The 23,170-nt window shown below is 40.4% G+C and overlaps 1 protein-coding gene across 3 annotated transcripts in view; it reads right to left on the reverse strand.

The window, feature by feature from the left end:
- The window catches only part of LOC127651412 (FERM, ARHGEF and pleckstrin domain-containing protein 1-like), a 145,436-nt gene that overhangs the window by 38,077 nt on the left and 84,189 nt on the right, over positions 1-23,170 (reverse strand). For all 3 annotated transcript variants that reach the window (XM_052137218.1, XM_052137219.1, XM_052137217.1), the window contains exons 3-8: positions 14,134-14,238; positions 14,008-14,050; positions 13,845-13,923; positions 2,060-2,157; positions 1,054-1,168; positions 592-739 (exon numbers count right to left, since the gene is read on the reverse strand). In XM_052137218.1, the coding sequence (XP_051993178.1) occupies positions 592-739; positions 1,054-1,168; positions 2,060-2,157; positions 13,845-13,923; positions 14,008-14,050; positions 14,134-14,238 (588 nt within the window). The remainder of the gene's footprint in view (positions 1-591; positions 740-1,053; positions 1,169-2,059; positions 2,158-13,844; positions 13,924-14,007; positions 14,051-14,133; positions 14,239-23,170) is intronic.

Below are 23,170 nucleotides of genomic sequence, written 5' to 3' on the forward strand. Positions count from 1 at the left end.
TTAAAGGTAGACATAAAAATGCATTTAAGGGCAATTTATAAGAGCATTCAATATACACTACCGGTCAAAAGTTTTGAAACACTTGACTGAAATGTTTCTCCTGATCTTAAGGCATATGCTTAAATGTGCCACCATTTTAATTTATTTCATTATAAAACAAAAATTAATTGTTTTGAAATTGATGACTTGGACCAAATAATAAAGAAAAGCAGCCAATAAGTGCCCAACATAGATGGGAACTCCTTCAATACTGTTTATAAAGAATCCTAGGGTGATACCTCAAGAAGCTGGTTGAGAAAATGTCAAGAGTACATGTCTGCAAATTCTAGGCAAAGAGTGACTACTTTGAAGATGCTAAAATATAACTTTGGTTTTTGTTTTGATTTATTTTGGATTTTGTTTAGTCACAACATAATTACCATAGTTCCATTTATGTTATTCCATAGTTTTGATGACTTTACTATTATTCTAAAATGTGAAGAAAAAAATGTATAAGAATTTATTATAATTATAAAACTTTTGACCGGTAGACTACTCTATTTTTAATTGATGCTTAAAGAGCTTTAAAGCTGGGCAGAAAGACCACCACACCTGAAAGACCAGCACACCAGAATGGGCCACAGCAAGGCTGAGTTTAGTTCCCTCTCGATCTTTAGCGGGGTGAAGACGCACTCCATACATTTCCAATCGTCGGGCTATCTCCAAGAGCTGGTAGTCCGATTCAGCGGGTGTTTGACCCCTGTGGAAAATTTTGGTAAAATTATGCCAAAAGCCTTTTTGGATGTTTAACATGACACTAAATTCATACGAGAAAAATTTATAAACTAAACTACAACTAATAGTCAGAAATTATTATTTTCAAAAAAGAAAATTAAACTTCATTGAAAAAATAAAGTAAAATATAAATACAAAATATGCATACTAGTAGGCACAGTGCGCTTAAGAAGCTGAGAAAACAAGATATTATATTTGCTTTTAGCTCATCTTTAAATAGAAATCTGTATTCAAAGCTTACTTTAAATCTAATGACTGAGACTAGACCTTTAATCTCACCCATGTTTGCGATGATATTCCATGATCTTGTCCATCAGTGTGTCCTGATCAGGAATGTATTTGTTGTTGAGTAGATGTTGTTTGCACTGCACCTCTTCAAAATCTCCAATCTCAGCTGTAACCACAGAAACACACACAATTATGTATGCACATGTACATAATATTGAATACAGCAATAAGCCAATAGAGGCAATGTCTTACAGTGAATTACTACTAATAATAATCACAATACATTTTCTTGAAGCAATTCAGCTGTTTTATGTTGGCTTTAATCATGGCTCATTAAATCGTAACTATCCTTTTTACAATACATAATATTGAACACATGTGTATTATATGGATGTCTCTTATAACAGCTTAACAGAAAGTTTATGTTCTTGTAATTAGTTGCCATCTCCCTTTGGTTTGAGTTTCTTGATTCTATTACTGATTCTACACTAGTCCGCATCTTCCTCAGCACGAGTGGTTTCCATGGCAACTAACCAGCCGGTGATTTAGTGACATGGAATAAAAGCTTGTTTGACATTATCTGAGCATGTTTCATATAAGTGAGGACACTGATAATCCGCTCAGTCCACTCAATATGCTGTTTAACATGCATGTCTTTTAAATTAGTCTTTAGGAATTGTATTAGAATCATCTTGACAATGAGACGTCCATCGCAAGATTAGCATACTGAACCAAAACATATTGCATTTGTGAAAGGGATTTTTTTAAATCAAAGCAAACAAATTATTTAGTGATAGCATGTCTTTAATTAGTTGAATCTCTTCAAATCACAAAAAATCCACCAAAATCACCAATGAACTATCGACGTGAACACATTTGATTCACAGCATATTTTTGAAAATAATTATGAATTGTTCCTAAATATTCAAATCGTGATCGAATTTAAAATTTCACAATTAAATCACAACATTTAGCCAAGAATTGAACTAAACTTTTGTCAGAGCAAATATTTGCTGGATGGTTTGTGTTTGTGTGATGTAAATCCATTTGCTCTTACACTGCACTATATGTGACACTAGCAGAGCAGCGCTACTGTCATTGCAAGTCAAGCGCCCACAAGCGAGGTCCTGTTTTATCTGCAAGGCAAACAGGTACCTGTCGACAGAGAGTGGGACATCATTAGTGCAATTAAGAAGAGACAGTAAATCATTGTAAAGCGGCAGACTCTAATTGACTGAATTACTAGCACAAAGTCTATTAACCACAGAACATTAGAGCACAGAAACAATAAGACTTTTTCCCTTCATTAAACACCAGAGTTCCTATACCTTTTGGCCAATGAAGCTCCATGACTTTTCAAGTTGTTTATGATAAATAAATATTGTTAAATAATTTGATAGTGATTGTTAGGGCAGATACTTGATATACATTACAAAATAAATAAATAAAATATACATAATTTAATCTTTTTTCTTTGTAATATGAAGGTCACATTAAAACTCACTTGGAAACTTTTTACCAGGCCTTCATCGTTTATTTTTGGTACTTTTAATTGCCTATTATGTATAGATTTTACTGTTTTAGCCTTGTGCCAGACCCAGACTTTTAATATTTTAACAATGAATATGTCTTGTAAAAATATAAATTATTACATGTTTAAAAGTATAATAATGTAAACAAAGAGTGAAGTAATCATCATTTATATTTATTTCACTCTTTAAGATTATCATTCACACAATAAATACTGAAATGGTTTATGTTCGTCATTTCCAGACAAGCTGTAATTTTACCAAATTATTCAAAAAGTGTGATAAATAATAAATGTATAATTTAATAATAAATATTGAATTATAAATTGTATTTAATAATTACCCAAATTCGATTTAATAATAAATATTTAACAATATTACATTTTTGTAATTTACATTTTTTTGAAGTAACACGTTGCTTTTGTACACAGCAGTTCAACAGAGTGTGAGGCCAGAGACAATTTGGAAGAGATGAGTCACTCCTATTTAAATGAATGAGAGAAACTGGACTGCCCAACCAATAAGCTCTAGCACCCAACAGTCAATGGATGTAGAAACAATGTCCTGCCTTGCATGCAAAAGATGCAATCACCTTTTAGATACAGACATCGCCTGTCAATCAACTCGCTAACGCACCTGCGCATTAGCTTTACAAGACGGGAAAATTGTGTGTTTTAGTGTAATATGAGGTCAACATGTGGTTGAGTGAAATGCAATTGATTCATGTGTTACACAGTGCACAAAAAAAATCAGTTAACACATTTAGGCAGGATTAGAAGACATGATGCACAATGTAAAATTCACTGACTTATGCAGCATTACAGCTCCCCGTAACTGGGAGAATGGGATGAGAAAAGCTGACTCTGGATCAGTGGTTCCGAGCACATCATGTGTACACAGAGAAAATGTTTTAGTTTCTAAAAAGATTCTCCTTTTTTATATATAATAAACAAGAAGTTTGATTCATGAAACAAACCGTTTTTATGACATTTTGGTAGCATTAAAAACTATTCCATTAAAGTTGTATCAACATGCACGTTTAAAGTTGTATGTGATCAACCAGTGGCATCTGTACGCACCTTGGATCAACTCAAAACAAGTGTGCACTGAGATGACTTAAGTGAAAAATATAATTTTATTATCAGACACACTCCTTGAACATGTTAGCTGGCATTCCCCACTGAATTTTAGCCTGAATTTTAAAGAACATCTTAAGTTGACTCTGACATTATCGATGCGCACAGCACATGATGACAGATATGATGCTGGTTCAAGTGTTGACTTTGCTGCTTTAGGTGAGACAGTGGTTATTCTTCATTATTCATATTGGCTGCCATGTTGATGGAAAAACAAATCATACATATTCATGTTATTAATTCTTTATAATAAATATGACGTGAAGTCTTACTTTCTAAATACCTGTTTGTTTACTATGTTGTTTAGATATGAGTGTTATATAGTAGCTAGCATGATCTGGAATAACTCTTGTATGCAATTCATGGCTTATTTGTATGGAATGCATAGTATAGCAGAATGAGAAAGTGGCTGTGAGAAAAAAGTAACGTGAAAATAATGCAAAAGTAATGTAATGCTTAATTTTCTATAAAAAATACTTTTTAATTAAATTACTTTTTAAAGGAGTAACAGAACATTCTATCAAGTTACTTTTAAAATTAACGTTACCAAACACTGATCTAAAGTGTGTATTTATTATGCTTAAAATGTTATTAGCACAGAAAATTAAGTTAGTAATTACTTTGCACAAAATAATTTTCTGTGACCATTCTGTGGACAGACGATATTTCCACAGAGGTTGTGCAGACCAAAACTAGCCTGTAACAAACTTGAGTTGTGTTTTTATCTTCTCCTGATGCTAACAGCATCATTGAACTATCAAGAGATGGCCTCTGTGAAGTTGGCACCTCATATAATTAAGTCATGACCAAATCTATTCCATTCGTTTGAACTGCGTTTGTGCTTATTTGTGATGCAAAAATGAATGGTTCATGGTTCGGTGTTTGAGATATTTTTTGCCTTTGTGACGTCACTTTCCACCTCATGTTGTCCAAATCGCTCCAAACCGGTGATGTTCGCTTGTGTTCGATTTGTGCTGTTAAAAAAGCACTTTTAGCAAAGATTTAATCTTTCACCCCATCAAACTCCAATGCAAATACAAAAATTGTCTGTGTTTGTGCTGCAAATTGTAATTTGTTTATAGGCTATATGTGACATTGCTGAGCAAAGCTGTACATGATGTTTATATAGGCTAATTATTCTGATTTATTTTCGCAAGTATACAGCCACAATATTAGAAGTAGCTTTTATTAGTTTTAATTTTGCTAGAAGCTGGCGTTCATGCATTGATGGTGTTTGTGTAATTGCAGAGGCCTACATGGTAGCTAATATTCAAAATATTTGTTTGCAATTTCAGCGCAATATTTGAAAATGTTAGGTGCTGTTCACATGCTGGAATGTGTCGTTTTTGCACTAAAATTACATGCAGCGCCACAAAAGAGCAAAATATATGTGTCTCGACTCGAGATGCACGTTTAATAGTTTAGGTTCTTTATAACTTGATGGCATCTAAAAATGCAACCAAGCCGTCAAAAGACGTCCATCTAGTGCACGTTTACATTGAAATCAATTAAAAAACAGCGTGGACGGAAACAAAAACATACTTAATGTGAACGGCCCCCCATAGTGTAAGACAAGAACTCTTTAGAAAAGTTTGATCACAATTGCCAATACTTCATTATTTGTTACTGCACATTACTGAGTATAAAGTCATCAAAACTGTCATCCAAATCATGACATTTTATATTTGAAGCCTTTTGTCCACTCTCCAAACTCTCCATTTTCTCAAGCCATTTCATAAGGTGCATCATGGGATACTTTTTAAACAGTATTGAATTATTTAATATGCTGGACACTTGTTGGCTGCTTTCCTTTAAAAATAAATAAATAAAAGGTTTGTATAGATATCTATAATTAGGCTCAGTTTATTTTTTGAGTACAGTCGTTTGATCAAAACCTTTAGATCAAAAGGTTTTAAGCTTATAAGACACAAACTTAGTCAGTGTCATTTGGACTGGTTGTGTACAGGTTTTGTATTTCAAGGTTTTAGTTTAAGTTTTTAAGCTTAATGTAACCATTTCAAGTTTTTTTTTATTAAGGACAATTTAGTAATTTTACCAAACAATTTGGGCAAATTAGCTTCAGAAAAGGTGACTTCAGCTGAAAGGTGAGAAGTTTTCATCCCTGGTTTGAATATCAGACCAAATCTGACACACATCAAAGAGAGATGTGCTTGAGTTTGATGGGGTGAAAGATTAAATCTTTGTCAAATTAATGCTTTAATGATACCAAACATGACACAAACCTGAAGCGAGCACAAACCATGAAGACAGGTGAGAGTGATTTACATGGGGTGTAATGCGATTTCATGGCTCCCAAAAGCTATCTTGTTAAATACAAAGAAAGGAATACATTATGATGTTTCTTTTAACAGCACAAATCTAGCACAAACGATCGACACCGGTTCGGAGTGACGACACAGCTCCCAAAATGTTTATTTCTATATCTAAGGAAGGGAAATAATTTGTGTTTTCTTTAATGGCACAAATCGAGCACAAACAAATATCATTGGTTTGGAGTGATTTGGACCACCTGCGTGGAAAGTCACAAAGCCAAAAGGATTATGTCTAATATCTCAAACACCAAACCAACACAAACGTTCATTTTTGCAGCACAAATCAGCATAAACACAGAACAAACAAACTGTATAGATTTGATAATGATTTGATGGGGTACCAACTTCACGGAGGTGATACAAGGATGTTCTAATGGAGTTTGGCAGCATTGCTCTCAATGTCCATCTGTTATCTGTTCTACTGGCAGACACATTTACTCAACCAGAATAATCATCATTCACTTCACGCAGTGGGTTTATTCAAGGGTTTTCTTCTTTCTTTACAAAAACAAAAAAACAGTCAAAAGCCCTGGTTCTACTACTAGCCAAGTATGTCAAAACACACTGTATGAGCTGATTTTCAAAATGTTGCACTGAGCATGATAACAGCTGTATTTACATATTCTGTCAAAGAGATTTGTAGAAACATAAAGAATTTTCTGGACAAAGCATTTTTGGTTTGGCAGTAATATAATACATGGCCATCTGAGGCAAAATAAAAAATTATTTCGCTCTTGCCAACAGCTACTGAAAGTTGCACCAGAATACTGTGTCGCCCTGATGGAGAGAATTCACAAGTCTTCCAAGAGACCTGCAGCCCTAAACAAAGGAAGGTGTCCGACTTCTTTCTTTGTTTTTAGTTCTCTAGAATAATTCCGGACTTGATTAAACAGTCAGGAAAATGTGGTTTGCCACACAATCCATTCTTTCAGGAATGCGTGTGTGTTGTAATATTCATTATGTTTGTGTCAGGCAAGAATATTAAAATGCAGTTTGGTTATAAATATGGGATCTGTTAGGGGGCCGTTGCAGCGCATCTAGAATGAATGGCAGTTTCATGATTTAAAGGTCTAAGACGATTATTTTCAACTGGGGAGGCACTCGTTATATTAAATTGTGTGAGCAAAAGGTACATTACAACTAGGGCTGGGAGATATAGCTATTTTTCAGTCATTTGACGATATTCAATATATTTGACAATATTTATGTATTTACTCTGAAATGGTTTATGGGTGTGAGATAAAAAAAAGAAAAAAGAAAAGAGGAACCATATTTTTAACCAATCAGCCATTGTTACAAAGCAGATGCTAAATGTTTAATGCATAAAATAAAAAAGAAAAGTACAAATATAAAGTAAAGAGCAATTATCTATGTCTCATGTGAAGAGAAGATGACCAAATATAGCCCAATCTGAAATAATAGATTCTGTGGATGCACCGGACAGTTGTTTTAGAGTAATATTTCAACAAGAGGTCAACCAATAATTCAGTTTTACTGATTAATCATGCCGATAGTGGCTTTGTGGAACACTTCATCTGGTGAATATATAGGCTTAAAAAACATAATTTGGTAAATACTTGCATACAGTGCATTGTAAAAGAGCCAAATTCTGTCATTTCAAAATAAGAGTTCCAGTGTAATTTAGCCATGTTTATGGTTAAAAGTCATACATTATGCACAAAATCATCATTTTTCTGGTTATTTTGGGGGATTTTTTTGCACAATAAACTGCTTTTGAGATTTTATTAATTTTGGACTCTTGTTGCCTCAATGTCTGTGCCCTTTAATGTAAGTATAGACTAAAAACTCTTTTATTATTATTATAATTATTATTATTATTCAACTCAATTTTAAAAACTAAGCCTATTAATCAGTTATCTGCATTTTTCAACACCTTAGTTATCATATCTGCAAAATCCACTTTCAGTCAACCTGAAAAAAACAAAATTTTAACTCTATTTATCAAAGTTGTACAGCTACAGTTCTGCCTATCATTGGAAACTGATGAGATGTGTCATGTAAATTCTGAATGTTCTGTTGTAAGTTTGAATATTGCACTCAAAGAAGCATGCCAATTTGACATGGGCCTCATCTAAAAAAAGGTCACCTAGATGATTGTTATGCTTGAGTAACGAGGCTGACGAAGAGATGCGGATCCAAACGCAGTTTGAACTTTATTTAGTCAAGAAACACAAAGTAACAACCCACGATGGGGAAAAGAAACATAAACTAGTTAAGGAAACCACGGTAGACACAAACAGGGAACTGGGGAGAGAAGCACACACCAGGTTAACATCAAACGACGATCGACAAAAACTGAACAAAGACACGGTGTATAAATACACAAACATGGGATAGGTGGCCAATGAAAGAACAGAACTCAAACAAGATAACAAGGTGATTAACAGAAACCAAAGGCAAATTAACAAGGGCAGGTGTAAACAATGAACAGTGAACACGAACGCTAACAAGGACTATGGAGTTACATAAGGGACTAAAGTGAAAACTAAGAAGTGCAAGTGACAACAATGGTAAACAAAAGGGCAACAGTGAAACAAGACAGGGTATTCATAACAGAGCCCCCCCTCAAAGGATCGGCTTCCAGATGATCCTAAAAGACAAAAGACAAAAAACCCACAGAGAACAAAATGATGGCAGCGGGGGCAGACAGGCAGACCAGGGGGGCACAAGAACAAGGAGGCAGTCCAAGGGGCACAGAGGGCAGGCAGGAAGTCCGGGGGGGCCACGAGGGGAAATGAGACAGTCCACGGGGGCACAAAGGGAGATGAGACAGTCCACGGGGGGCACAAAGGGAGATGGGACAGTCCACGGGGGCACAAGGGACAATTAAGCAGTCCATGGGGGCACAAAGGGAGAGGTTTAGGAGACCGGGGTGGTATCGACCGGGCAGGGACAGGTTTCGATGGTCTGGGAGCTGGCCACCGGGGAAGGGTAGGTGCAGGAGGCCTGGGAGCTGGCCACAGGGCAAGGACAGGTTTGGGGGACCTGGGAGCAGGCCACTGGACAGGGACTGGGTCGGGAGGCCTGGGGGGAGGCCTCAGGACGGGAACAGGGTCAGGAGGCCTGGGTGGAGGCCACCGGACAGGGACTGGGTCAGGGGGCCTGGGAAGAGGCCACGGGACTGGGACTGGGTCAGGAGGTCTGGGAAGAGGCCACAGGACAGAGGCTGGCAGAGCCGTGTGAGGCGGAGCCAAGGAGGACTTCGGAGGCGGAGCCGTAGAAGACTTGGGAGGCGGCGCCAAAGGTGGCTTAGGCAGGGCCGTGGCAGACTCAAGCGGTAAGGCCTTGGGCAGGTCAGGAGGCGGAACAGTGTTGGGCGGAGCCAAGGGAGGCGATGGTGTAGAAGGCTCAGAAGGCGGAGCCACTGGAGGTGGAGCTGAAGGTGGCGAGGGCGAAGATGGCTCTGAAGATGGAGCCAATGGAGGCTTCAGAGGCGGAATTGAAGGAGGTTCAGGAGGCGGAGCCGAAGGAGGTGAGGGCGATGAAGGCTCTGAAGGCGGGGCTGAGGGAGGCTCAGGAGGTGCAGCTGAAAGAGGCTCAGGAGGCGGAGCTGAGGGAGGCTCTGGAGGCGGAGCTGAAGGAGGCTCAGGAGGCGGAGCCGAGGTAGGCGGCGCCGTGGGAGGCTTTAGGAATGTAGACCAGGAAGGCTCTGGAGTCTCTGGGGGCAGAGACGTAGGAGGCTCTGAGGGTGGAGCCGTCGAAGGCTTGAGTGGCTCGAGAGGCGGAGCCGTAGGAGGCTCGGGAGGCGGAGCCGTAGGAGGCTCGGGAGGCGGAGCCGTAGGAGGCTCGGGAGGCTCTGAGGGCGGAGCCGTTGATGGCTTGAGTGGCTCGAGAGGCGGAGCCGTAGGAGGCTCGGGAGGCTCTGAGGGCGGTGCCGTCGAAGGCTTGAGTGGCTCGAGAGGCGGAGCCATAGGAGGCTCTGGATGCGGAACCGTAGGAGGCCCCGGGGGCGGAGCCGCAGGAGGCTTGAGAGGCTCTGGGGGCGGAGCCGTAGGAGGCTCAAGAGGCTCTGGGGGCAGAGCCGTAGGAGGCTCGGGGGACGGAGCCCTGGGAGGCTCGAGAGGCGGAGCCCTGGGTGGCTCGAGAGGCCTGGAAGGCGGAGCCCTGGAAGGCTCGAGAGGTTGGAGAGGCGGAGACCCGGGAGGCTCGGGAGGCTTGAGTGGCGGAGCCCCAGGAGGCTCGGGAGGAGGAGCTCTGGAAAGCTCGGGAGGCTTGAGAGACGGAGCCCTGGAAAGCTCGAGAGGCTTGAGGGGCGGAGCCCTGGTAGGCTCGAGAGGCTTGAGGGGCGGAGCCCTGGCAGGCTCGAGAGGCGGAGCCCTGGCAGACTCGAGAGGCTTGAGAGGCGGAGCTCTGGGAAGCTCAGAGGGCGGAGCTCTGGAAAGCTTGGGAGGCTTGAGAGACGGTGCCCTGGAAGACTCGAGAGACTTGAGAGACGGAGCCCTGGAAGGCTCGAGGGGCTTGAGAGGCGGAGCCCTGGAAGGCTCGAGGGGCTTGAGAGGTGGAGCTCTGGGAAGCTCGGAGGGCGGAGCTCTGGAAAGCTCGGGAAACTCGGATGGCAGGAGCTCTGGAAAGCTCGGGGAACTTGGGAGGCGGAGCCCTAGAAGTCTCGAGAGGCTTGAGAGGTGGAGCTCTGGGAAGCTCGGAGGGCGGAGCTCTGGAAAGCTCGGATGGCGGAGCTCTGGAAAGCTCGGGAAACTCGGATGGCGGAGCTCTGGAAAGCTCGGGAGGAGGAGCCCTGGTAGGCTCGAGAGGGGGAGCCCTGGAAGGCTCGGGAGGTGCTGACTCTAGGATGGGCACGACCACTGGCGCTGGCTCTTTGACGGTCATGGCTACTGGCACTGGCTCTTGGACGATCGGAGGCTACTGGCACTGGCTCAGGGACGGTCGAGGCTACTGGCGCTGGCTCAGGGACGGTCGAGGCCGCGGGCGCTGGCTCAGGGACGGTCGAGGCCGCGGGCGCTGGCTCAGGGACGGTCGAGGCCGCGGGCGCTGGCTCAGGGACGGTCGAGGCCGCGGGCGCTGGCTCAGGGACGGCCGAGCGCGGGCGCTGGCTCAGGGACGGCCGAGCGCGGGCGCTGGCTCAGGGACGGTCGACGCGGCGCTGGCTCAGGACGGCCGAGCAGCGGCGCTGGCTCAGGGACGGTCGAGGCCGCGGCGCTGGCTCAGGGACGGTCGAGGCCGCAGGCGCTGGCTCAGGGACGGTCGAGGCGCAGGCGCTGGCTCACTGACGCTTGAGGCTACAGGCTGGCTCACTGACGTCCGAGGCTACAAGCACTGGCTCACTGACGCTTGAGGCTACAGGCGCTGGCTCACTGACGCTTGAGGCTACAGGCGCTGGCTCACTGACGTCCGAGGCTACAAGCACTGGCTCACTGACGCTTGAGGCTATTGGCACTGGCTCACTGGACGCCTGAGGCTACGGGCTCTGGCTGGGTTGCCGTGGTAAGCGCCGGCTTGGGTTCGCTGGGCTGAGGGCAGAGCCAAGGGGGTTCAGAGCATGGGGCTGTGGCAGGCGGTGGCTGGAGTGCAGAGACCTCTCCTTTCTCCTCTTCCTCCGGCTGATGCGACTGGCGAAGCTGGGATGTTGTTCCTGGTCAGCGTGGCTTCAGGTTCGCTGACCGTGGCTGGCAAGGGCTCAGGCTCGCTGACCGCGGTTGACGAGGGCTCAGGCTTGCTGACGGTAGAGGCCGTAGGCGCTGGTTCGCTCACTGTGACATGCGTGGCCATTGGCTCGCTCACTGTGACATGCGTGGCAGCTGGCTCGCTCACCGGGGCAGGCGTGGGCTCTGGCTAGCAGACCGGGGCAGGCGAGGGCCGGGAGGCGGAAGCCTGTCTTCTCCTCCTCCTCCGGGCAGACGAAGAGGGCCGCGCTGGCTCGTTTACAGGCGTGAAAGGACGAACCACGGGCGAATGGAGGGTCAATACTGTGGGAGGCGCTACGGGGTTCTCCTCGATGATGTCCACTGTTAGAGGAGAACCGCAGGCCTGTAGGGTCTCCTCTACGAACGCGTGGAGCGTCCAGTCGCGCGTTGGCGGTGGCAACCGCTCCTTCAGCCCGTCACTCAGGTTGCCTCGGAAGAAGACCACAAGGGAGGAATTAGGGAAGTCTGAAACGTTTGCCAGGACAAGAAAGTCGTGGATGTGGTCTTCTATCGGTCGGTCCCCTTGCTTCAGGCAGAGCAGTTCATAATTCGCTCTTTGGACTGCTGGATCCATGGGCGGTCGATCGTTCTGTTATGCTTGAGTAACGAGGCTGACGAAGAGATGCGGATCCAAACGCAGTTTGAACTTTATTTAGTCAAGAAACACAAAGTAACAACCCACGATGGGGAAAAGAAACATAAACTAGTTAAGGAAACCACGGTAGACACAAACAGGGAACTGGGGAGAGAAGCGCACACACCAGGTTAACATCAAACGACGATCGACAAAGACTGAACAAAGACACGGGGTATAAATACATAAACATGGGATAGGTGGCCAATGAAAGAACAGAACTCAAACAAGATAACAAGGTGATTAAAAGAAACCAAAGGCAAATTAACAAGGGCAGGTGTAAACAATGAACAGTGAACACGAACGCAAACAAGGACTATGGAGTTACATAAGGGACTAAAGTGAAAACTAAGAAGTGCAAAAGTGACAACAATGGTAAACAAAAGGGCAACAGTGAAACAAGACAGGGTATTCATAACAATGATACATACCAAATGTTGTGCAAATTAGACAAACAGCCTGAGTTAAAAAAAAATATATAAATATATTTATTTATTTTTAAATAAATTGAAGTAGTCGAAAAGTTTGTAACTTTGAAGTGCTTTGACTAATGAAAATTAATTCAATATTTTTTTTATCAAGAGGATCTATAGAGGATGTCAATGAATGTGAAATATTATGTTTTTCTGAAAATTTTAAATGCCACAATGTTTTTAGACGGAAATGGAATCAGAGATATATGTTTTGTTTGGCTTGTTTCCTCAGTGTTTTTCACTAAATGAATGCACACAAATATAACAACACATAAAAAACAGCCATTTTTAAATGCATTTATTTGAACAAATGAAATGTTCAGATTTTGTGAACATTTTGATGCAAACTAATAATTTTTGAATCAATTCAGTGAAACTGACAGTTTACACTGATTCACGGAAATGAATTGAACTTAACAATTCTAACAGTTACTAACCGATTAGACGATTTTAAAATATTCTTATCAGTCTCATACTCGCAAGTTGAAACTGATAAGAACCATGAAACCATGAGACTGACAAGAAAACCATGAAAAAATTTGTCTAATGACAACGATCTGGAAACTTAGTGTCCAAATAAAAAGCACACAAAATTAATTTAGCAAGACTAAAAAAAAAGGAATTTTTCCATCACCAGCAAAACCGTCACAAATATATCACAAATATTCCATTTATGGCCCAGCCCTACCCAACCCCTTCTATCTAAAAGGAAAGACAGCATAAAGGTTTGGTGAAATGCATTATGCTAATTAATGTGAACAGCCACAGGATTTTGGTCATAAATACTGTATGTAATCTATTGGGGACCATTATAGCCTGACTTAAGTGAATGAAGGCATTTTAATGATTTAAAGGTCATTTAATTAAATTTTCTACAAGAGACATTTTATATTTATATCAAAATGAGTGAGAAATTACTATAGTACAACCAAACCAAGTAAATGCATCAAAAATGTCCAGATGAATTAATATGGAAAGGCATGGCAGGAATCAAAATGTTGCTGTTAGAGAAGATATAATGAATATATTACAAAGAAGCTATTATATCTCTTTACTACAATAACAAAAACATACCTGGTCAGCTCCTCTAAAAGCTGACTGTGATCAGGAAGGAAAAACTTCACCACAAATCGTAAGATTGTATTCTTGGGCCCTGCCGAGATAAAAATATGTTGACATCCTGTTAGATCGTCATATGCAGTTTATGAATTAATATAAATGCTAATCAAATACATACGTCTGATTTGCTTTATAATGGGCTTCAGCAGATCCAACCAGACCTGAGAAGAGAATTAAAAGAAACAAAAAACAAAATTAAATGTTAAGCCTGATACATCAACATTAAAAGTGAAGTTTTGCTTACAGTCATTTTGTGGTTGTCTTGGAACTCTAAGCCGAAGTAATCACCCTCGATGAGATTCAGGTGAGCGCATACAAGGTCATACAGAGCCTTACCAGGAGCACGTTGCTGTGGAAAAAGAAGAAAATGCTCAATAGGACCACTTGACATGAAACAACATTTTTCTTTACTTTCAGTGATGTTGGTATTTGAAATATTTTTCTCATTTATTTACTCCATATAGAGTTCTATAAATTCTTCAATACAGAGTTCTAAGCGGGGCCTGGGAAGCTCAGTGAATATTGACGCTGACTACCACCCCTGGAGTCATGGGTTCGAATCCAGGGCATGCTGAGTGACTCCAGCCAGGTCTCCTAAGCAACCAAATTGCCCCGGTTGCTAGGGAGGGTAGTCTCACATGGGGTAACGTCCTCGTGGTCACATTAATGGTTCTCGCTCTCAATGGGCACATGGTAAGTTGTGCGTGATTCGCGGAGAGTAGCATGGATCTCCACGTGCTTTGAGCCTCTGTGATGTCATGCACAGATTGACTGTGTCAGAAACAAAGGCAACTGGTACTTGTCCTCTGCCACAAGGATTGAGGTGAGTAACCGCACCACCACAAGGACCTAGTAAGTAGTGGGAATTGGGCATTCCAAAATTTGGGAGAAAAGGGGATAAAATAAATAAATAAACAAAGAGTTCTAAGCCATAAACCAACGCAAACAGATCCAAGATGAATCACAACGTTACAAACTTTGATTTAAAGCAAAAGATTATTTATAAATCAGATAAAGACAAAAAGACTGTTTACTTTAACTATATCAGGTAAAAATCGTTTATCCCATGACTGATTGTGAATGATGTAATCATTTAAAAAACTTCAATACAATATGACATTTGTAACATACAGACACTGAATTTTGTTTCCATGTTAACTGCAACAGGTACGATTGGTGGATCTCTCTTTAGGATAATGGGTAATGTAGGTCTGCACTGGAAATTCGGCCATTAAGCTTTGAAATCACAATGACTTGTGGCTTCTAAAGCATATATCCTCAATTAATTGCAGTAATTGCACAAAAACAAAAGCAGTATTTTGCATGTGGTGGATTTATGCTTGAACACCAGGCTACTTGGTTCCTATTTACACTGCGGTAGGGTTGAAAGACTTCATTGAAATATATAATTACCAAAAACGACGTTGGCAACACTAAAGGCAAAAGCAACAAGACATTCATGTCATTCAAGAAATTTAATCTGCAAATAAACATACTCCTAATTTTCCATCAATTTCACACCAGTTTTAGCGAGACATTCAGCACAGGCAATCTATGACTTCACTGTAAAAGCAGCCAACACAAACACAATAGGAAAAAAGATGTTAACATATGCAGCACAGCTAACTTCACAGGTCCGTCAGCGTAGTAGATGAAACGTGGTAAAGGACAATGAGTTTACAATACAATGAGTAACGTGTTAAAGGGACAGTACACCACCTACAATAACAATGTGCAAAATGAATGCAAAATAAAAGCATAAAACCTTTCGAAGACTAATTTAAGGTCATAAGCACAATGTAGACAGATTTTCCTTGATATAGTGGGATAAATAAAATTCCAAAATTCAGGAAATGGATGTGGTCTGCTTCTTTTACAATAAGAAAAATACAGGAAGAGGTTAACCTTAGCCAACCTGAGAAAACAAACAGTTGCCTTCTCCACAGCACTTTAATATTAATCTGGACTTCATCACAACCTAGCTGCCAACAAAAATTTCCACCGTCTGTCAACTCACATCCAGAAAAATAAATGTACAATCTGGCACATGGAGGGCGACCTGAGGTAAAAGCTAGCAGTATTTGAGCGGATTTTGGGAAGCAGATATTCATTTAACATATGGAGAACTTCCGTTACTATACATCTCCCACAGACGTACTCCTCTAAGATAAATGAGCCGATATATCTATGTTCCTTGGCTCTTCAAGCATAACAGAGTTGTGTGCATGTTTATAGTATGCTAGGCTAGCCACTCCCAGTGCATAATAGTCTCTCAGGACTATATGAAAGGGTCATTTTAGTAAATGTTCCTGCACAATTCGCTTGTGCACTACTGTTGGTCATAGAGCTAAGAAAGGAATGCAAAAAAAAAAAAAGTAAAACTAAGGTTTGCAGCATTAAAGTAGTATTTATGAGATTAGCGCACATGAACTACTAATGTGTGGGTGCGTGACAACTAAAGAATCATAACATTCTGTTTGTAGCCATTTTTCATATTGATGATAAAGAATGGTGATAAACTTCTCCAGAAAATATACCTTAAAATTTTTTACAAGATTGAGCAAAATTACAAAACTACATTTCCCATCATTATCAGTATCAGACTGAAATCTCAATATTTCAATGAAGATGGTGCATCATGGAAAAAGGAAAAACGCAAAAGACGACCACCAAGTTATTTTTTTTTACACTAATTTTTGAGCTGGAATGAAAACAGACCTTTTCTATATGGATTGTGCACCAATATGACTATGCAAAGGTACTCGAAAGGCTGCTTTCTTAAACAACTATTTTTATCAAAGAATATTTGACATTATTATTTTACATTTTCAACATATTATAGAAATGAACACTGAGAAAAGTATCAGTCAATTGTTGACCATTAAAATATTCAATACAAATAAATAGCTAAAAAATCATCAGTATTACTGTTTAGTATCAGTCAAATGTTGACCATTAAAATATTCAATAAAAATAAATAGCTAAATAATCATCAATATTACTGTTTAGTATCAGTCAATTGCTGACTATTTTAATGCTGCCAGTCAATTGGGGCAGGCTGTAAAACAAGAAGCATTTACACCCGCCAGGTAAAGCGGTGTAACACCGTATTCTGCATTACAAGTTCAGGGGAAACTTTCAATGGTGGAAAACCAGAATTTTAAATATTACATTTTATAAATGCAATGACTGGAATGGTTCGGTTGAAGGGGTACCAAACTGTGAATCCTGACAGTTGAAAACAGTTTGGTGAATACATGTTTACACATTAGCTTCCAATCAGCTGACAAGAAATGAAAGTAGCTACGTGATTAGCTAGTTAGCTATAAGCTTGTTGTCACAGAGTAAAAGATGGACTTTATTTACTTTCCAACATTGTGTCTCACCAACTAGGTAACAACATAGCGTGAAATCAACACTCAACAGACACAATCCACCACTACACTGGTGTCTGCTGAGCTGCAAAAAGATGCTCTGATGTTTACCTATCTGCTACATTACTGACTGAAATGACAAACTATAGCTGGCTAACAGCAAACAGATGTGATAAACATGAGTGACATGGTTGTCAGGGACAGGGTTAACATTATATTAGTTATATTGAAAAGGGAAAATTATGGGGTCAATGTTTACTAACTTACCAGAATGTATTTTACAAACTATTTAGCAACTGGTGATAGGTCGTTCATGAGCGATTTGTTCATTTTGAATGATTTGTTCATTATGAACGAATCTTTTATATGACTCAGAAGAACGAGTAGTCTCAGAGTGTGATTCGTTTATTTTGTGTTGGCCGCGCATGTGCATTGCGCAACCTCCATTCGTTTGTTACGTGAAAACCACAAGTAACAGAAATTATCAGTTCGCCTTTCAACTTTTTTAGTCAGATACATTCTTTTTTTTTGTCACGTGACAACCGTATACACTATGCATTGCTCACACAGGAAACAGAAATTATAAGTTCACCTCTCAAGTCTTTTGGTCTGAGTCGTTAATTTTTTTTTGTCACCTGACAGCCATATACACAGATTCTAGAGGTGAACTAAAAATTTCTGTTTCTCATAATTTGTCCTTGGCTGCATTATACATTTTTCCTTATTGTGACTGTAATCAAAGTTTGCGTAAGCAGACGTGATGGGGTTGGGGTTGGTTGTAGGCTATTGAAAATGTAATATTTTAATTTAATTCTGCTCAAATGAATGAACTTACTTGAATAAAGATTCATTAATTTCGCTGAACGAGACTCAAAGTTTCAAGTCATTAAAATGATCTGATCTTCCCATCACTATTAGCAACTTACCGAGAAGACACCGCTTAAGTCCGCACCACTTAACTCCGCCCTGTCTGCAGAACCACCGTGAGCTCAGCTCTGTAAACAATGGAGTCGGAGCGTACTCTGCTGGGAAAGCTATGTTATGACACCAATTCAAGCATTTTCTTCTGCATTATATGTTCTGGAAAAAAGTTTTCATATCTGCACATATCAGTAAACATATACGCCGATACCGATATATCAGTGAAATGCTAATATCAGCCGATAATATCAGATGACAGATAAATCGGTCGGGCACTATTAAATATCAGCACATGAAACAAACAACATGAATTAGACCACATAATGTACGCAATTTGATCTCCATTTGTTGCAGTAGTGCTAAAACGCTTCATAAAATGATTAAGCGGTAACAGCGGCTACACACTAAAGCTTAAGTTGGATCATAGAACGCTGCAACTCCATTGATTTAAATGAGAATGGTGCTTTGTGGAAAAAAGAAAAATGCAAAAGATGCATGACTACTGAAATGATGCAAAATGAAGTATTTATTACTTATTTACGAGATCAGTGCACATAATCACCAACACAATAAGTGGGATTTTCTTTAACCCTCAACTTTCAGAGTTGGAGGTGTGTGATAATTACAGAATTGTGGTGAAATCTAAATAGGATTGATCAATGCTACATTTTAATTGTGAATGTTGACTGTGCAGTGTATTTTCTATGGATTTTGTGTATTGTCGATGAAGTACAGCGATAAAGATAAACACAACAACAAAAAATATGCCGTTTACAAGAGAGATGCCAAAAGAAATTCAAAAAATGTATTTAGGGGGCATGCTTAATTGTCATGACAATATTTTCACAATGAAAATCAATGGATTATCTTTATGCAAAATATAATTGCTTATTTTTGGAGTTTTGGCCAAAATGTGACATGCTATAAAAAGGTAGAAATAGAATCGCTAATCTACAAACCCAGTCTCGATAAAACCAGTCACCAAAAGTACAATTTTGAGGTATAGATTGAGGCTATTTTTCCAGATTATCCCAAAAGCATCTTTTTCCCCAGTTCCCATAGCAGCAGTGGCCCACCGCAGTCTCCAAACCCACCGGGTACCAGCTGTTTCCATGTGCTACAAGCAGAAGGCTAGAAGAGCCCTGCAGCCACAGGGGAGCTGGGAGAGCTGCCAAATCTCGCACCCTCTGTCTGTTGCCAAAAACAACCGCTGGCACTGGCAACTGGCCAAGGCGTTCCATGTTTGTTAGGAAGTGCTGAAGCGGCAGGCAAAACCAATGACCAAACCGCTGGTGATATGATGTGGGAAAGAGAACTGACCAGGTCACTAAAGGGTCACTGAGAATCTGACCCCTACTGTAAACAGTTGGACTCGTATGAGTGAAGAAATCACTTCACAGAATGACATGTTTGCTTTGAAACACAAGCTCAGATAAGGGACATAGGGTTGTTGTCGTGTATGGTTCAAAAACTGAGAGCAAACAATAAAGTGGAAAACAATTGACTTGGAATATTCCAAGGCATAATTCATTTAAGCTGAGGAGACATTTGGTGCAGTGAATAGTTTTTAAACTCTAACTTCAAATTTACCTGGGAACCTCCTATATATGTCCAAGATGTGCATTCATTATTACAATTTGCCTTGCATTTAAGTCAGAAACAAACTACTGAAGCAACCAAAACAAAAATTAAGAATGAATGATGGCAAATGCTCTTTTACTAAATACACCTGCATCACTTCAACTACATACTGTATAAGATTTACAGTATTGATGCATTACATCTAACAAATTAATAATTTTTCATAAAGCGAACAGCAAAAAGTGATGTAAAGCTCTACATTTGTTGACTAAGTTTAAATTAAAAATAATTGGACAAAATTATTAATTACCATATACTGCATTTACCTTCCACCAACATTGCTCATTGACCCTACAGGACAGAGTAAACATTGCGTTTCCATGTTCCAGAACAATGCTAATTTTGTCATCAGCACAGTTCATGAGGACTGTCTAGTTTTCTAGACATGTGGACAGTCCGCGTCTTCCCGTGCATGCAGCTGAATTTGACTGTACAAAAAGAGTGTCACAAAACAGTTGTAGTGTGCATGTGGCGATTGAATCCGTGCAGGCTCGTGGTCAAAAGAGTCTCCATTGAAAGTCTCAATGCTCTACCATGTGCAAAAAAGAACATCATGCATTTTTTTAATATACAAAAATTATATCCTAGCCTGAAGTCTGAGAAATAGTCAGTCAATGTCAGTATAACAAGAGTTCATTGCAAGGCATAATAGGAACTAAGAAAAAAACTCCTGGCATTAAAGTGAATTTAACATCTTTCGCACAGCTCTGTTCCACAGCGGTAGATGCACTGCAGTAGCTGCGGCCCTCTCCTTCTGCACTTCCACATGTTCTGGTTATTAGATCCACATGTTTCAATCCAGCAGCCAAACACTTTATATTCTTTTTGCACAATCGAATGCACCAGTACTGTAATTTACTCAAACAGTGTGGTCTTAGAATCCAACGTCCGCATTGTTCAACAAAGGAATGTCCGCTTATTTTAGCAGCTGTGAGCTTCATCCAAAACTGATTCCTTTGTTTAATGTGGCTCTTTTGAATTCAGTATTTATATCACAAAACAATAGAAGATATTTTAAGCTACACTACTATTGTTTGGAATACGTCCTTAACAGACAACACAAAAGGAAAATGCGTTTAGGGTGGGTGAGGGGTAGACATTTACATGAATGTTCACTTAAAATACAACTGATCCTTAACTAAACCTCACCTTAACATCTATATTTATAGTAATATTTTACTATATTACTATACAGTATACCCACTATATTATCAAACAAACTTTTGCTCTTTTCTGTCTTTTCAATGCAAATCCTTGTGTCATGGTCACAATCTGGCTCACAACCAAGGGCGTACATTTGGCTTGAACATGGGGGGTGGGGGTTGCAGCATGAAACATTTACCCATGTTTCCATCATGGTATAAATAATGGAGGGGAGGGGAGGTTTATTTGCTTGTTTATTTAGGGGGTTACCTCCCTCCCGTCCCCTCTTGAATCTACGCCCCTGCTCGCAACACTTCCAGATCTCACTGCTGCAAATAAAAATGGCACAAAAAAAGGCCTCAAAGATATTTACCCACACACCATCTAGCATGCTCTCGAGTAGACCATGTAGTGTCTTCCAGTAAGTCACTTCGGACGCCTCAGGGGTTTCAATAGATTGTTCGTTTTATTCCAGTATAGCATTTGATTATCTCGATAAATAAACCGACAAGTAAATAAATTGAAAACCATATGCCTGCTGGCGTCCATGCATTTCCAACGTTCAATTCCAAAAAACTGTTCAACACATGGATTCCTCCTTTGTCTACCTTTATGCCACTAATTGGCACAGGTGTGCAAATTTAACTCCTTCTGTTCCAAGGCCTTCCAAGGCCGCAAGATCATGATTCACCAGCAGGGGTCATTAAATTAACTTCAACATAAATGTCACAAATGGCTCCTACACACCGGCCCTCTTATTGGTACCGGCTAAATAGGTACAATAATAAACTAACAAAAACAAAAATATGGAGCCATATCACAATATACAGTAAAGATATAAGTCTGTCAAATCATCAATAATCAGAATTGTTCACACATACAAATGTGAATATTTCATTTGAAGCATGTCAAGTTTCTTTCAGTTCATTCGTGACAGTATTAATTTCGATTCACGTTAAAAGTCCCTCAATGCAATAGCAATGCAATCAATGCTCCTTTGTTAGAGTCTAGTCCTTCTTGTCCAGTGTATAACGTAAACGGTTCATTATGCCACAAGAGGCATTATGTGTTCAAAAGGTTCATTTCAGTGTGTATGTGAGTATTTATGTGCATGTACGCATGTGTGCGCGTTGCAAGAAATTCCTTGCTCGAATAGTCCATAGTCCATTGTGCGCGTGTAAAGATCGGTATACATGTCAGTTCCTACAAGGTAAAGTAAACATTACATATACATTGGACATTCACATCCACATGTCATTTTCCAACAATAAGCAAACCTTTGTAATCGGTCTGTCTACAACACTTGTCTTTGTTTTTAAGGTCAAGCTACGAACGATCCCCTTTGAATCTTTCTTTGTGTCAACAACTCTACCCAACATCCAAGATCCCCTAGGGGCAGTAGGGTCTGCAATTAACACAATGTCACCATTTGCATAGTTTCTTTTCTCTTTAAGCCATTTTTGTCTTTCTTGTAGGTTTGGAAGATTCTCTCTAACCCATCTTTTCCAAAACGTATCAGCTAAGTATTGTACTTGCTTCCATCTGCGTCTACTATACACATCTGATTTCTGAAATAAGCCGGGCGGTAATGTGGGTTGTCCTTTGAAAAGTAAAAGGTGGTTGGGTGTTAAAGGTTCGAGGTCATTTGGACTATCTGGGTTTGAGGTAAGTGGACGACTATTCATTATGGCTTCTACCTCACAGATAAAAGTGTGAAGGGATTCGTCGTCTACTATTTGATCTTTTGTTAGTGATAGAAGTATTAGTTTGATCTGTTTTATTAACCTCTCCCATACTCCTCCAAAGTGTGAAGCGGCAGGTGGGTTGTAAGTCCATTCTATGCCCTTTTGTTGCAGAGCAACTTGGAGTTTGTTGCTTTGGTTCCATTCCTTTAAGGCATTCTTTAGTTCACGATCAGCTGAAATCAGGTTAGTTCCATTGTCGGATCTTATTTGCCGTACTTGCCCTCGTCTGCTTATAAATCTGCGGATAGCGTTGATACAGGAATCAGTGTCAAGTGAATTGGCTATTTCCAAATGTATAGCTCGAGTTGTGAAACATGTAAAAATGACACCATATCTTTTCGCTTCACTGCGTCCTCTTTTTACTATAATTGGACCGAAGAAGTCTACACCAACAAAGGTAAATGGTGGTAAATCTGGTGTTATTCTTTCCTTTGGCAAGTCTGCCATTTTTTGTTCT

Source organism: Xyrauchen texanus, chromosome 11 (assembly GCF_025860055.1).
Source record: "Xyrauchen texanus isolate HMW12.3.18 chromosome 11, RBS_HiC_50CHRs, whole genome shotgun sequence".
Classification (NCBI taxonomy): domain Eukaryota; kingdom Metazoa; phylum Chordata; class Actinopteri; order Cypriniformes; family Catostomidae; genus Xyrauchen; species Xyrauchen texanus.